General features: G+C 37.3%; 1 protein-coding gene across 3 annotated transcripts in view; it reads left to right on the top strand.

Moving 5' to 3' along the window:
• AASS (aminoadipate-semialdehyde synthase) overlaps positions 1-16,880 on the top strand; it is a 51,621-nt gene that overhangs the window by 21,218 nt on the left and 13,523 nt on the right. For all 3 annotated transcript variants that reach the window (XM_045062920.1, XM_045062922.1, XM_045062921.1), the window contains 7 exons: positions 1,173-1,295; positions 1,659-1,770; positions 11,225-11,284; positions 11,443-11,510; positions 13,906-14,027; positions 14,216-14,342; positions 16,739-16,849. In XM_045062920.1, coding sequence (XP_044918855.1) covers positions 1,173-1,295; positions 1,659-1,770; positions 11,225-11,284; positions 11,443-11,510; positions 13,906-14,027; positions 14,216-14,342; positions 16,739-16,849 — 723 coding nt within the window. The remainder of the gene's footprint in view (positions 1-1,172; positions 1,296-1,658; positions 1,771-11,224; positions 11,285-11,442; positions 11,511-13,905; positions 14,028-14,215; positions 14,343-16,738; positions 16,850-16,880) is intronic.

The raw sequence follows: 16,880 nt of genomic DNA, 5'->3' as shown, positions 1-16,880 counted from the left end.
CTCTCTCTAGTCTGTTACTTTTTCCCTTCCCGAAATTCATGATTATTTATTTTCTTATGTTTATTATTTTTTTCCCTCCCGTTAAAATTTAATCTTAAGGATAGGGGTCCTATTTATTTTGGCGACAAGTACCCAGTACATTGCCCGACATACAGTTTATATTCAAATAATTATTAAATGTTGAATTACATAATTAGTCAATAAATAAATCAATTAATCACAGTAAATTGTGAATACCTCATCTACCTGGCACTCTGCTAAGCTAAAGTATAGAGAAAAAATATGATTGCTACCCTCAGGCATGCAGCTGGCATGATGTAAATGCCAAGGGAATACTTAGGAGCAATAAATAGCTCAAGAATTTAGAAGAAAGTAGGAACATTGGGTTCAGCAAAGCCTTGAAAGGGAAGATTGAGGAGAAAGAGAATTAATTGCAGGTGGATAGGATTGATGCTTGATAAGTATGGAACCACCAAAGCACAATTTAAGACACAGCGAGTCTAACAGTCTAGCTCTAGTGCAGGGTTTATAAAGGCAAGTGGTAGTTGGAGGTTGGGCAGGACATTTTTGGTCAACCACTAAAGGATTTCAAAAGCTGGGCTGATATTTCTGTTCATAATTCTGGAGATTTATGTGGCTAGATAGGCACAGACCTATCTCCATGATACAAAAAGTTACCTACAATTCCAAACCTTCTGATGGGACACACTGGCCTCACCTTGTATGAAGAACAACGTATTTGTGTGTTCTGTAGTCTTCGGTCATGCAGAGTCCCCCTTAGAATAAACCTTGTGCCGCTAAGCAGGGTGGAGGTAGTGTAATCAAACCTTCATAAATTATTTAGAGTTGGCTGAATAGGTTAATTTTAACGAGGTTGTTTCTTATGATTTCTCTAGGGATGGGGTTTTCCACTTTGATTTCCTTTTTTCTTCACCTGCTCTTCTTTTTCTTCTTACTTTTGTGTATGGATACTAAAACTTGTATTGGGAAGATTGTCCATATCCTAGAAGAATACAGTGTCCTGAACAGTGAACTGTAGGAAAAAGAACTGAAGAGCCCAGGAAATATTTGGCTCCCACACTGAAAGTTGTTCAAGGACCTTTCATTTTCATTCATCTTTAATCTTGTTGAGAAGTTCCATGCTCTGATCTGAGTATTCATGTTATTTTCAGACTTGTGGCGATATGTGACATTTCAGCTGACACAGGAGGATCTATAGAGTTTATGACTGAATGTACGACAATAGAACATCCCTTTTGTATGTATGATGCAGACCAGCATATCATTCATGACAGGTGAGTTTGCTAAGGCTGCAGATCGCAAGAGGTAGATGGTAATACATCACTTAACCTTGATGTAGTAGTTTAAAATCTCAATGTTTTACATTTTTATGATGGCTATACAAATATCCAGAGCTTTGCTCAAATATATTTAAAAATATGGTAGGAAAAACTACATGCAAATTCAAATACTTAAAAACATGTAAATTATATTTAAATGGGAGATGGGTGGCTGAAGAAAGTCTTGCTTATTTTCTTTTATACTTTGGTACACAATTATAAATTATTATGAAACACATAATGGAGTGGACACCTGGAAAAGTTAGAGCTTACAAATAACATTTTATACATCTGAATAAAGCGTATTGCTTCTCCTAGTGTTGAAGGTTCTGGGATTCTGATGTGTTCCATTGACAATTTGCCAGCACAGCTTCCGATTGAAGCTACAGAATACTTTGGAGACATGCTTTACCCTTACGTTGAAGAAATGGTAAGCTGACTGGTAGCATCCACAATTCTGTGGCTTTAAATAGAACTGTGGAGGGATCTTGGGAATGTTCTGGTCTCCAATACCTAAGAAATCTGCTGTAAAATGAAATGCCAGCCCTCCTTCAAAAGTTTTTATAGACATACATTTATATATTCTGCTTACTTGTCTTATGGGAAATATGATTATATAACTGCCTTCATGATTAATTATAATTGAATTTATCTCTCATTATGCATATTTTATTAAGAATGTTCATGACATTGAGATAAGATTTCCTTTTTTTCACTCTTCTGCTGTCTAGGTCAATTCATGTTAGAACATTCTTACTGTGCTGTGATGAACAGATTTGAAAAATCAGAAATACAGAAAATTTTATTGGATGTTTGTCACTAATGCTTAGTAAAGTGACAGCTTTTGTTCTGGTCCTGTATTTTTCATTGTGATCAGTGATTGACTGCCAAAAGACTGTGTTATCTAAATGCTATTTCATTTGCCAGAAATAAGTGTTCTTATTTCAGTATTTATGTTAGGCATACTCTTCTCTTTCTGTGCTGAGAATTTCTATCTTTTCATACACTTTGAGTGTACTGTTCTTTATCATATGGACAGAGTTAGAAAAGTCTCTTTATAGTCTTTGCATCATATTTCCAAAATTCCATGTCAGCTTGGGGTTGAGCCTTATGGATTGTCTTTTTCCTTAAAAATGGGTCTGATCATAGTTTTCTGGTTTTTTCCAGTTGCATAATTTGGGATTGTATCCTGGATGATGTGAATAGTTACGCTGTGGAGATTCTAGATTGTTACATTTTCCTGGAAGGGGTTGATTCTCTTTTTTTAATTAGCAGAGGTTAGACTTAGACTAGTTAGACTTAAATTGAACACTTTGCCTCATCTAAGGTTGGGGGTAGCTCAAATAAAAATTCAGTTCTTTCATCTTTACCTGGGTTGCTTACCTACACACACTCAGTTTGGGGGCTTATCCAGAGATTTAAACAGAGTTCACATGAAAGTTGGGCTTTGCTTTTTCTGAGTCTGCCCTTTCTGGCATTTTCCACTCACATTCTGGAGGCTGTGGTTGCTCTAGGTTCTCTTCCTGCCATACCCATGAAAGGTCATGCCAGATGCTAGACTCATCTCTTTGGGTTTTCTTCCCCAGAATTATGGTGGAGCAAGTCTTTTTTACCTTATTTTTAAAAAATTTTAATTCCAGTAGTTTCAGGTATGCAATATAGTGATTCAACAATCCTGTACATTACTCAGTGCTCATCGTGAAAAGTGTACCCTTATTCCCCATCACCTGTTTCACACATCACTCTACCCACCTCCCCTCTGGTAACCATCTGTTTATTCTCTGTAGTTAAGAGTCTCTTTTTTTTCTTTGTTCCTTTGTTCTGTATCTTTAATTGCCCATATGAGGAAAATCATATGGTATTTGTTTTTCTCTGACTGACTTCTTTTGCTTAGCACTGTATACACTCTAGCTCCATTCATGTTGTTGCAAATGACAAGATTCCATTTTTCATGGGTGAATAATATTCCATTGTGTGTGTGTGTGTGTGTGTGTGTGTGTGTGTGTGTATGAGTGTATACACACACACACACACACATATCTGTTTATACCACATCTTCTTTATCCATTCATCTATTGATGGATACTTGGGCTGCTTCCATGATTTGGCTATGGTAAATAATGCTGAAATAAACATAGGGGTACATATACCTTTTCTAATTGGTATTTCCATATTCTTTGGGTAAGTACCCAGTAGTGGAATTGCTGGATCATATGGTGGTTCTATTTTCAGTTTTTTGAGGAACCTCCATGTAGTTTTCCATAGCAAGTGTACCATTTTGCATTCCTACCAGCAGTACAAGAGGATTCCTTTTTCTCTGTATCCTCTCCTGCACTTGTTGTTTCTTGTATTTTTTATTTTAGCCATTCTGTTGGGTGTGAGGTACTGTTTCATTGTCATTTTGATTTGCATTTGCCAGATGACTGATGCTGAGCATCTTTTCATGTGCCTGTTTGCTATTTGTATGTCTTCTTTTGGAGAAATGTCTGTTCAAGTCTTCTGCCCATTTTTTAATTGGAATATTTGGGTTTTTTGGTGTTGAGTTATATCAGTTCTTTCTATATTTTGGATACTAATCCTTTATCAGATAGATCACTTAAAAATATCTTCTCCCATTTTTTAGTTTGTTGATTGTTTCCTTTACTGTGCAGAAACTTTTCATTTTGATGTAAGTCCCAATAGTTTATTTTTGCTTTTGTTTCCCTTGCCTATCTAGAAAAATGTATCTAGACATATCTAGAAAAATGTTGCTATGGCCAATGCTAGAAAAATTATTCCCTGTGCTGTCTTCTGAGATTTTTGAGGTTTAGTGTCTTACATTTAGGTCCTTAGCCCACTTTGAGTTTATTTTTGTATATGTTGTAAGAAAGTGGTCCAGTTTCATTCTTTTTCATGTAGCTGTTCAGTTTTCACAATAGGATTTGTTTGAGACTTTTTCCCCATAGTGTGTTCTTGCCTCCCTTGTCAAAGATTAATTGACTATAAAATTGTGGGTTTATTTTTAGGCTCTCTCTTTTTTTCTAGTGATCTGTTGTCTACTTTGTGCCAGTACCATACTGTTTTGATTACTACAGCTTTGTACTATACATTGAAATCTGGAGTTGTCATACTTCCAGTTTTCTTTTTCTTTTTTTAAGATTTTCCTTATTTATTTGAGAGAGAGAAAAAGTGAGAGTGAGAGAGAGCACAAGCCACGGGGAGAGGCAGAGGGAGAAGCAGACTCCCCGCTGAGCAGAGAGTCCAATGCAGGCCTCCATTCTAGGACCAAGTAATCATGATCTGAGCTGAAGGTAGACACTTAACCAACTGAGCCACCCAGGCACCCCTGTTTTTCTTTTTTAACATTGCTTGGCCACTCAGGGTCTTTTGTATTGTACTAAATTGTACTATTGTACTGTACTATCTTTTGTATTGTACTAAAACTTTAGTATTGTTTGTCCTACTTTAGTGAAAAATGCTTTTGGTATTTTGATAGGAATTGCATTATACCTGAAGATTGCTTTGGGTAGTATGGATATTTTATACTTGTCTTTCCAATCAGTGAACATGAAATATCTTTCTATGTGTTTGTATCATTTTCAGTTTCTTTCATCAGTGTTTTATAGTTTTCACAGTATAGGTCTCTCACTTCCTCATTAAAATTTATTTCTAGATATTTTATTCCTTTTGGTATAATTGTAAATGGGACTGTTTTCTTAATTTCTGTTTCTCCTGCTTCATTATTAGTGTATAGATATGCAGTGGACTTCTGTACATTGATTTTTGTATCCTGCAACCTTACTAAATTCATTTATCAGTTCCAGCAGTTCTTATGGCAGTCTTTAGAGTTTTCTATATATAGCATGATGTCATTTGCAAATAGTGAAAGTTTTACTTCTTCCTTACTAAGTTAGATGGCTTTTATCCCCTTTCTTGTTAGATTGCTGTGGCTGGTATTTTCAGTACTATCTTGAATAAAAATGGAGAAAGTGGACACGTTTGTCTTGTTCGCACCCTTAGGGAAAAGCTCTCATTTTTTTCCCATGAAGTATGATGTTAGCTGTTGGTTTTTCATGATTAGTTGACTTTCTTTAGTGGTGATCTTGGGTCCTTTCTATTTTATTTTTTTGCATATCTATTACTGATTTTTGATATTTGGTTCCTGTTCAGTTTGTATATAACATCTGCATATGGTAGTCTGTATTAAAATGATGGCTGCTTAAGTTGGAACCCATTCTTTACTCCTCTTCCTCCCACATTTTAGGTCCATGAAGTTGTACTTTACATCCTTTTATGTTGTGAGTCCCTTGACTGATTTTTATAGATATACTTAATTTCACTGCTCTTATGCCTCCTACTTTTCTTACTCCTACTTATGGTCATTCCTTCACACTCAAAGAGTCTCCTTTAACATTTCCTGTAGGGCTGTTGTAGTGATCATGAATTTCTTTACCTTTAGTTTGTCTGGAAAACTTTATTTTTCCTCCTATTCTGAATTATATTCTTGCTGGATAGAGAATTCTTGGCTGCAGGTTTTTTTCTGTTAGCACTCTGAATATATCATGCCACTCTCTTCTGGCCTGCTAAGTTTCTGATGATAAATCTGCTGATAGCTTTGTGGGGTTACCCTTATATGTAACTGTTTTCTTTTCTCTTGCTGCTTCTAAAATTCTGTCTTTATCACTACTTTTTGCCATTTTATTATGTGGTTTTGTGCAGATCTCCTTGGGTCAGCTTTTTGGGGGATTCTCTATGTCTCTTGGATCTGGATTTTTGTTTCCTTCCCCAGAAGAAAGAAGTTTTCAGCTGTTCTTCAAATATATTTTCTGTGTCTTTTTCTCTTTCTTCTTCTGGGATCCCTGTAATATAACTATTATACTTGATTGGGTAACTGAGTTCCCTAAGGCTGTTTTTATTTTGTATTGTTACTTATTCTCTCTCATGTTCAGGTTGATTGTTTTCCATTACTCCGTTCGCCGGGTCCCTGATCTTTTCTTCTGCTTTCTCTAGCCCACTATTTATTCCATCTAGTGTATTTTTAACTTCAGGTATTGAGTTCTTCATTTCTGATTGGTTCTTTTATGTTTTCTCTCTCTTTGTTAAGGGTTGCGCTGAGCCCTCCACTCCTTCCTCAAGAGCATCTTACTTAGGTAGTCTCCACTTCACTTACGTATCTTGCTGTGATTTTGTCCTGTTCTTTATCTGGGACATATTCCTCTGTCTCATTTTGTGTAACTCTCTGTGTCTGTTTCCATGTGTTAGGAAAATCAGCTATATTTCCTGCTCTGGAAAGTAGTGGCCTTATGAAGAAGAGGCCCTGCAGTGCCCTGCAGTGCTGTGTTCCCTGTACATCAGAACTGGTACTTCAGGGGTGTCTCCTCTATGTGCTGTGTGCACTCTGCTATTGTGGCCGAGACACTTTTTTTTCCAGTCATCATCTGCAATGGCCCTATTTGCCTATTATGGGCAATGTTTGGTCCCTGTGACATTAATAGGTTGGTCTGGGGATGCCTTGGGTTTAAGTTGTGTCAGACCTGGCATTTTCCATAGATGCAGTAGCACTGAGGTGTAGGTTGCTTTCCCTGTTTTGTCTTCTGTAAAGCTTTTGTGGGTAAGTGGGGCCTGCTCTCAGATCAGCTATCTGTCCCCAGCCCACTGCTGAGGTTCAGTCTGACTGGTGTGTGTAGTTCTCTGTCCCTCTCCCTGGAGCAGGCATCACTTTGGAGTGGTGCAGGTCCATCAGGGCTGCTTGCATACTGGCGGTCTTATGGCACTGTATTGGATGGGCTCAGACCAAGAGTGTATTAGAGGGGTTTGATCTGCAGAAGACTGTTGGGTCACTTGCGGGGTGTTAACAAAACTTGCAAAGGTCTTCCATGGGAGGAGACATTGAGCTGAGGTCTGGCTTGAGGGAGTGTGTCCATAGGGGAACACACGGGTAGACACACTGTTATCAAGTTAGGTAGGAGTGTAGGTCCTCTGCTGCTTTCAGCTTGTGGCATGTGTTTAGGCTGAGGGGTGGGGCAGGGAAATAGTGCAGGCCAGCTTCTTTATTCTTGGAGAAGTCTCTCATGGAACCTTGCACCCCAGCACATGCTCAGAGATTAGTAAACATATCTTCCTCCCATATACCCCAGGCATTTTTAAAACTGCTCCTTCTGTACTATATCTCAGTAGGGCTTTTTCTTATGCTGTTTCTTTAAGGGTAGGGACTCAGTTTCATCTTGGCCTCTGCGCTCTCCCAGAGATTTAAAAATCCTGTAGATTTTTAAAGTTCCAGGTTTTAAGTACCGGTGCTTGTAAAAAGCTATAAAATTCAGTCCTTCTAGTTTTAAAAGCAAAAATTAGGGGGATTCATCTTTCCTGTGTGGGTTTCCCCATGTGAAAGTCTGTTTCTCTCCCTTCCCTGTGCCTGTATTGTCCCTCCCTCCTGTGGAAAGTCCTTCAAATCCCTTCATCTCAGCCCTTCCTACCCTCTTCAGTGTAGCACCTTCTCTTCATTTAGCTGTGGAGAGTTTGTTCCGCCAGTCTTAAAGTCATTTTCTGGGTTATTTAAATTGATGTGATTGTCATCTAATTGTGTCTGTGGTAAGAGGTGAACTTAGGGTCCTCCTTTTCCACTATTTTCCCTAGAGCAAAAAAAGTCTTATCTACCCTTTGAAGCGAAAAACTGAGGCTTTTCATTTTACCTGGTTTTACTCAATGGGAAGATTGGTCTGAAAAAACGAATTCACCTTTGCTGGAGAGAAAATGTACATTTAAAAAGGTGGTATGTTTTTGCTTACATAAACTGGCAGTTAATAGACTCTTAGGCAATGTGAGAAGGTTAAAATTATCTGACAGTGAAGTGTTGGAGGTTTTTGATCAGACTGAAACAGGTGATATTGCTTAGATGTTTGATGACTAAGCTGGCTTCTCTAAATTGTCACACCTTTTTCCTTTTATACATCATGATAGTCCTCTGAACAGTGTGGTGGGATTGTCTTGGGGGCATCTTTGTCAGCACAGTCTTTAAGCACTGGACATTTTTGAAAATTTATGGCTTTATATTGTAGTCTCGATACGTGTGTTCTGCTTACCACTAAAAAAATTAAGTTGTCTGTGTTCTCCTCTGATAACTGTATGGGAACTGTATTTAAAGTATATGCACCATCAGGGCACCTGTGTGGCTCATCTCCGTTAAGCATCTGACTCTTGGTTTCAGCTCAGGTCATGATCTCAGGGTCGTGAGATCGAGCCCTTCATGGGGCTCTGCTTCTCCATCTCTGCCTCTCTCCCCGCTCTCTCTCTCAAATAAATAAAATATTTTTTTAAAAAAGTATATGCACTGTCTTTTACCCCTAGATTTTCCTTTTTGACATAAGGTTCAGACCCTGTAGCATTAAAGGCTATCATTCTAAACCAATAGAGAAGTTTGTTTCACTTGAATTAGTTACATATTTTTTGTCTGCTGGAACAAGGCACACATATGGATGAAGAAAATTAAAATACACCTTCTGATCTATAGAGGCATGAGGTCTAGGAAGGGATGAGACAAGTGTGCAACCCTGCCATAAGGTGGAATACAACAGCCATTAGGAACATGCTAATGAAGTTGTGGAGAGAGAGGCTCCGTCTTGTTCGGTAAAGTCCAGAAAGGTTTTATGAAAGGTGTGACATTTGATTTGGCTCTTGACAGATGTATAGGATCTGTTCATTTGCATGGGAATAAGAGGCATGTGATGGAGACAGGAGAGCAAAGGTGGGAGTTAATTTAACAGAGGGTTTCTGTGAGCTGTGAAGTAAGGTACATAAAGGGAAGTATGTTGGTTCTACATTAGAAGGGGTCTTGATACCAGCATAAAGAGCTTGAAATTGATTTAGGAAAAAGTGATGAGCTCTCAAAGGTGGTATATGTGAAAGTGACAAGGACCCTTGTGCCTGCACTTTTGTCATGGTTGAACCCCAGCAGGTTAAATGCAGTCATTCAGCAGCCTTTTGTTGTCTTTCCTGTTTGCTTTTCTTTGGGTGGACTCAAGATAGTTATTTCATTTTCTTGGGGGAAAAAATCCATGCAATTATTGCATATATCCATTTATATATTTATTGAATATTTACCATTTTATTGCACAGGCAGGATGCCAAGTGCAGTTCTTAGCTTCAGTCTGCTTAGGGGCGCATTTTGATAACGGCTTCCCAGAGGAGGCAGTTCTTCAGCTGTATCATGGAGGATGAAGAGTGGGAATTCCATGCAGAGGCATCGCATGTGAAGCATCCGCATGCTCTAGTACAGAGGCATGGGAATGCTAATGCAGATGAGCCTTAGTCTAGTTGATAGGACTAGAGTTTTGGGTATGAGACAGAAGGGAGAATTAAGGTTGGAGAGGCAGAGACAGACTGTAGGAAAGTCTGGGGGCCACAAAGGGAACTAGAGACTGGATCTTGAGGGTATTAGAAAGCTACTGGATTATTTTAAATAGACACAGAAGAAACAATCAGGTTTGTGTTTTAGATTGAAGATAAATGGAAGGAGAGAGGTGGGAGGTAGTTCCCCTGGACTCAGAAAGACCTGAGTAAGGCCGCAGAATTACGTATAAACAGAGAAAATGGAAGGATATATAAGAGTTCGGTAGTTTAGGCATATGCCAAGTAAAATTCGAATCACATGTTGTTATTTGCTGATGGCTCCTGGTAGGAGGCGGGGTTGGTAGGTGGGGGAGTCAGCTTGATGAGGGAATAGTCATAGGTGGTTGGGTGAAAGAAGCAGTGGAGGGCACCAGTTGTGCCAATTCCATGAGCTTCCCCAAAGATGCTCTACCGGTCTTATAGATAGATATCTTTTTTTAAATGCCCATATGCTTGGAATAGATAGCATAAGTGTTGTATGTTTTAGACACATGAAAGTAGTTTTGATATTTGTTTTATTTTTTTTTTAAGATTTACTTATTTGTTTTACAGAGAGAGAGAACATGAGTGGGAGGGGCAGAGGGAGAGGGAGAGAATCTCAAGCAGACTACATGCTGAGCACAGAGCCCGACAGGAGTCTCTATCCCACAATCCTGAGATCACAACCTGAGCTGAAACCAAGAGTTGGACACTTAACTGACTCTGCCCCTCAGGTGCCCCTGATACTTATTTTAATACAGTAAATAAATATTTGTCTGCCATTATCTGGTAGGTAAATTTTGCTCTTTCTCAGCTGGGTGACCACTCTAGACTTTAACCCACAAGGGTAAGGAAGGAATGGTTGTCCCATTGATCCAAAGGTCCTGACCATCAGAAGCAATACTACTAACTGACATGAACTTTACTCTAGGCAGTCTATTCAGGAGTTGGATACCTTAGAAGAAAAGAGGAGGATTAGAAGGATGGTGGGTGTTAATCTGAGAGATGTGGCTTTTGTTGTTTTCCACAGGACTCATTCTTGTGAGATAATGGGAATCTCCATGCTTTTGAAATGCTGATGTGCCTATACTAGAACCGAAGGGACCTGAGGGAGACTCCCTATTGCAGGGTTAACGGCTTTTTGTCTGAAAGGCCCATTCTCTCTTCTGATAGAACAGTGTGAACCTTTGGGGTGGGATTCAGGCCCTTGGAGTGGGTAAAACTTATGGTGATGTTTGCCAGCATGTTCAGTATGACACATCAAACTGTTGGGAAAAGATAAACCATTTAGTGTTTTTAACAAGCAAAGATGATTGTAATCAAGTTTTAGTTTTAAAATTGGGGCTTGTGCTGAAATTGTAGCTTCTTGAGGGACAATTCATTGCTTGTAGACTTCAATTACCAATTATTTGTATTCAGTGATCTTCAGAAAACTCCTGTAAATTCTTTTTTTCCTTTGACTAATATTTTAATATGGAAATAAACACCAAGATCTTCTCTGCAATGTCATTTGTCTCTTACCAGTCTCATTTTCCTTTCAGATATTATCAGATGCCACACAGCCTCTTGAAAGTCAGAATTTTTCTCCTGTGGTGCGAGATGTAAGTTATGAAAATAGTTTTTTCCATGGTTGTATTTTTTCCACTACCATCCTCTCTCATTCTCTCCCTTTTCCTTCCTCTCTTCATCTTTGTTACATGAGCCCCTGTTGTGGGTGTAATATATGGACACTAAAATATCTTGTGTCATACACATTTAGGCAGTGATTACATCCAATGGTGTATTGACTGATAAGTATAAATATATCCAGAAACTCCGAGAGAGCAGGTAAGCACTGTTCCTATCTTGGTTTTTTTAGTATTTTTAAATGTTTCTTTGTGAGTTCATGATACTAGGTTTACACAATTTTGAAAATGTCTTTAGATACAGGCAATCCAAACTATGTGACTAGCTGAAACCACTGGGAATTATTTTTCTCTGAACATCATTTTGGCTTGCTAAATTCCTGTTGTGGACTTGGGTGTAAGCAAGCAGGAGTCTAAAAAGTTGTCTTTTGGGTAACCCCTTGTTCTTTCGCTAGCATTTTGTATATTGATATACAAATATCAGCTATTTTCTCAAAGAAAATAAGCACACTAATCCTTCCTGTGGTACTTTCAGTTTGATTTTTAGTTGAGGGTTTGGACTCTATTTTGTTTAGTATAATGTTTAGGCAAGTGGTCTCTTATTTAGAAATGAAGAGAAGTAGTGAAGAAAGAAAATGGTGAGAGGTCAGTTTTCCCTGGGAGTTCTTAGGAGGAAGGTGCCAAACAGTAATGTGGTAAATGTACCCTAGAGAATAGTTCTCTTAGAAAGGTACTTAGCTAAGGCCCTTGTTTCCTTAATTGATTTTACTACTCAGAGTTTGAAAACATTGACATTTCTTTGGAATGTTCTGGTCCTCTTCAGCTGATTGTACTTGATTTATGTTTATGTCTGCTCCATTGGTCTATTCACATTTAACAAAATAACCCATGCACTGAAGTCTCAGGAGAGACCAGAGTGGGACAATTAAAAAGAAGCGAACAAACTGCCTTATCTTCTTTCTCAGCTCTTCTATCTGTAAGAAGTAAATAAAGAGATCTGCTTGGATCAAGTATACTACTGCTGTGCTTGTCCATCTGTGTTCGTTTTCTTACAGTTACTTTTGAAGTGTTGGTGAAATATTCTGGCATAAGATATCAAGAGAGATTTGTTTTTGTTTTTGTTTTTTAAACTGGCTAGCACTGTAGTCCTGTAGGAGTGTTTCTTATAGGGGAAACTTTACTATATTCATTTTTCATAACTCTCTGTATCTTTTGATTCTTACTATCTGATGATCTCTTATATTACTAATCCTAATAACATGTCTAACATGACTGGTCATGATGATGTTTTCACTCTTACACACCATATTTCTTGTAGCAGCAAATCTACTAGGACTTACAACGTTCCTTCCTGGTGGAATCTCTGTCAAGAGACCGATAAGGAGGATTATATATTGAAAGGAAATTTAAGTTACCTTAAAGATCTGCCTTATGTGAATATTCTCTTCATCACTTAGTGAAGTGATTATTAACTTCGAGTGTTTGAAATAGCTGATGGGGTGGACGGAATTAAAATCTAAGAGAGAGTTTTAAAAAATGTATTTTGAACATTGTGTTTTTGGACATCAAAAGAATATAGTTTAATTACATAAACTATAGAAAATGTTGTTAGAAAACATATACAAGAACAAATAATTGTGTTCTTTTCTGTCAGGTGAAATGGATGGAGGGGAGATTAAAGGAGACTCACTTCATCAGTAATATGAGTGTTGAGGGTGAAGAGGAACAGGGACATTTTGTATTTAAATTTATTTTTATTCACTTAGAATTAATGGAAAGGTTAAAGTTTGAGGACATCTTGCCCAAAAAGATTGCAACAACAGAGCCTTCTGTTTATGTCCCTGGCACCAAGCCATTCCCATGGTCTTGCATCGATATCTGTGAATTTGATTGAACAGAGTTTTAATGAATATCTTCCATATTTAAGACAAAGTTTGTTGAACATTAATAAGATAGTCATGGTTTTGGAGGCCATAGCTTGTAGGAAAGGCAGAGAGTTAATCTGTCAGGAAGGGACAGATTCCAACAGAATAAATTGTTGCAAGCATTAAAATCCTGCCTAGTAATTCATCTTAAATTTTTATATTTAACCCATGGCATTTGTGATTTCAAAAGTCTGGTTTTAATTGTTTTCAAGTGACCCTAATGACAAATGACAAAACGATACCTGATGTGGCAAATAATAATCTCCTTCTCAGATGGTTGTCCCCTTAAATTGTTGTGAGGAGTAAGGTTTCTGATGCATAGCCCCTGGCATGATTTTGAATCATGTCCCCTGGAAGGATAAAGTGTGAAACCATGTTACTCAATTGTGGGTAAGCCAGGCAGTGGTCCTTCATGTGCATCTCACCATTGGTTGGGAATTCATGGAAATCTATGGATGTATACCTCAGAGAAGTCAGGTCTGTTAATCATTGTACAAAATCTAAAATAATTAATGAAAAGTGTTGGTCTGGGGAACTCCTGTTGAGGTTCTTACTATATGAAATGTTGCTTCATAGTCTAAGGTTTGATTTGTTTGTGGGACAGCAAGATTTTGTTACTTAAATATGTTTTTGTTACTCAGTTCTTCTCCCCTTCCCCTCTTTTATTTATAGGGAACTTGCTCAGTCACTTTCAATGGGCACCAAGAAAAAGGTCTTGGTTCTTGGATCTGGTTATGTATCTGAACCTGTGTTGGAATATCTGTCAAGAGATAACAAGATCGAAATCACAGTAGGTAAATAAGCCCTGATTTTTAAAGAAGAAGAAGGGAAACTGATTTCAGTGCATGCTTACTCCGTGAATTTTAGATGACTATCTTCTTTCTAAACTTTGAGAAATTATTTTTGGAGATGTTAAAATGTGTTTTACTCTCTGACTAGTGAAGCGTAATCTAAAAACTGAACTTTCGTATCCTCGAAATAGGCTCTGACATGAAGAACCAAATTGAACAGTTAGGCAAGAAATATAATATTAATCCTATTAGCGTGGACATTAGTAAACAAGAAGAGAAGTTGAACTCCTTGGTGGCAAAACAGGATCTTGTCATCAGGTTAGTATCTAGGAAGAGATGATTGCCATGTATTGTTGTTATTGTTATGTCTCTCCTTATTTTCTCTCTCTCCTAAGTAAATTTTCAATTGAAGTATGTACCCAGAAATATGCCCAGATCATAAGTGTATATAGTTCAGTGAATTTTCACAGTGAACCCACTTCATAACCATCATCCACATCCAGAAACAGAATAGCGGTACCCCAGAAGCCCTCCGTGTGTCTGTTTCCACTAGTAGCCCTATCCCTCAAAGGTAAGCACTATCTTGGCCTTTCATGCGTACATTAATTCTTGCTAGTTTTCAGCTTTGTACAATTGGAACAACTCAGTATGTTCTAATCTGTGGCTGCCTTCTTTCTGCAATACTGTGATTGTGAGAGTTTTTTGTGTTGTTGCATGTAATTATAGTTTATTCATTCTCATTGCCATGTATCATTTCATCGTGTGAATATACCCTCATTATCCCTTTGACTGTTGGATATTCAGATTGTTTCTGGAATTTGACTATTATGAATTGTGTTGCTATGAACATTTTAGTATTTGTCTTTTGGTTGTCATATATACACATTTCCTTTGGATATTTATCTAGAGGTGGAATTGGTGTGTCAGAACTATTAGTGTTTCATATATTTCGGTGGCTCTTTTGTTGTTTGGACTTATAAAGCTTAAGTGAAAATGAGTAGATTCTCTAGCCTTATGACTATTTTTAATTTTATTGGAGGAACAGATCTTGAACTATAGTGTTTACTACTGATAAAAATGCAGATGTAACTTGTAGGTACAGAGCTACATGAGGGTATGCTGTAATTAAACTGGGTTTTAAAATACCAAAGTGATGAGAATAGTCACTTATTGTTAGAATATAATTTTTCCAAGATGAAAGAAAAAAACTACCTGCTTATCCATAATTAGGTGACTTTCATAGTTATATCAGATTGAAATGATATCTTGGAGGAAGTTCTGTGATGTCCTACTTTAAAAGAAGAAACAAAAAACAATATAGGTTTCAAAAACATACAGTAGGAAAGTTGTGTAATATTTCTTGATGTATTTAAATTATAGGCTCACTTTAGGCACTTAGAATGTTATTCTATTTATATAAATTTAATGTGCAATAATTTTTATGCAGCAAGAATTTACTGGTGACCCAGTAAATTGCCTGTCAGTGATATGATTATGATTCATAATGGAATGTTCTAGCCTCCTGAATAAAACAAAGGGAGTTTGTTTCACCACATATAGGTACCTAAATAAAACATTGTTTTTTTTTTCCCTAAAAAAAAAGAAAACATTATAAGGCACATTTGAAACTAAATCCGAAGCAAAATATGACAAGATAATAATCTGTTAATACGTGCATAGTTTGGAAGTTTAGCAAAGCGATGGCCTCGAAAAAAAAGTTTGCAGGATGAATTTGACGAATACAGTGATAAAGTGTGATCATGTTTATAGTTGTATTTATATTTTCATTGTACTATGAAGCTCGTGGAACTTGAATATTGTTATGCAGTTGACAGGATGTTTTATTATTCCTTGGATAGAACATGAATGTATTCATTTATATTAACATTTATGGAAATTCATTTTTTGTGATTGTGTAGTCCTAGTGCCAAATTAAAATACCAAAGCCAGACTTTAAGAAAACCGAATTGAAGTTAAATTTTGAACACAGTTTCATTTTTTGTTTAGCATATAGATTTCTAACCGTTTCAATAGCTTTTACACTGGTCAGTACCATTAAAGCTTATTTGCTTTTTTGGACTTTCTTAGATTATACTCTGTAGTGTAACATATGGGTCACTTTGACTTAGTTTAATCAACCTGATAACCATTTGGGAAATATGGAAGAAAAAGAAAAGGAACCTTCTCTTTTAGTAGGGGAACCAAGACAGAAAATCATAGAAATATAAGGATGAATGGAATAAATTCCATCAAATGTTGCAAAGAAAAAGCTGAATGAATGCAGAAGAATATCTGGCTTTGGGGAAATCTGGGAGAGCTTCTTGGTGGAGATGCCTTTTCAGACATTTCTTTAAGTAGGGTATGACCTGGTTGGGGGTGAGTGGGTGGACATAATATTCCAAGTAGAAGGTACAGTGATAGTAAAGTTCCAGAGCTGGAAAAGTACAGACTGTGAGTGGAGAATTATGGTAACTTCTTTGGTTCCCATATATGGTTTATGAAGAAGATAGAGGGAGAATAATGGAAAAATTAGGAGAAGGTCAAATTGTGGAGGGTTTTAAATGTGATAACAGGATGAATTTATTCTGTAGTTCTCAAAGAGTCATTGGTCACTTAGAGAGAATAATCAGAGTGATGTCTCAGCTTTAGTTCAATTCAAGGTACTTTGAAAGGTAGGGTTGGGAAAGTTTCTGATTAGTTTCTCTATTTTTAAGCTTGTTGCCTTACGCATTGCATCCTCTTGTGGCGAAGGCATGCATCACAAGCAAAGTTAACATGATCACTGCAAGCTACATCACACCAGCACTAAAAGAATTAGAAAAGAGGTAAGTTTCAAGTCATTTTCAGCAAATTAGC

The sequence above is a fragment of the Mustela putorius genome, unplaced genomic scaffold (genome assembly GCF_011764305.1).
Source record: "Mustela putorius furo isolate JIRA1106 unplaced genomic scaffold, ASM1176430v1.1 tig00003845_pilon_pilon_pilon, whole genome shotgun sequence".
NCBI lineage: Eukaryota > Metazoa > Chordata > Mammalia > Carnivora > Mustelidae > Mustela > Mustela putorius.
This window is presented reverse-complemented; position numbering and strand designations above follow the sequence as displayed.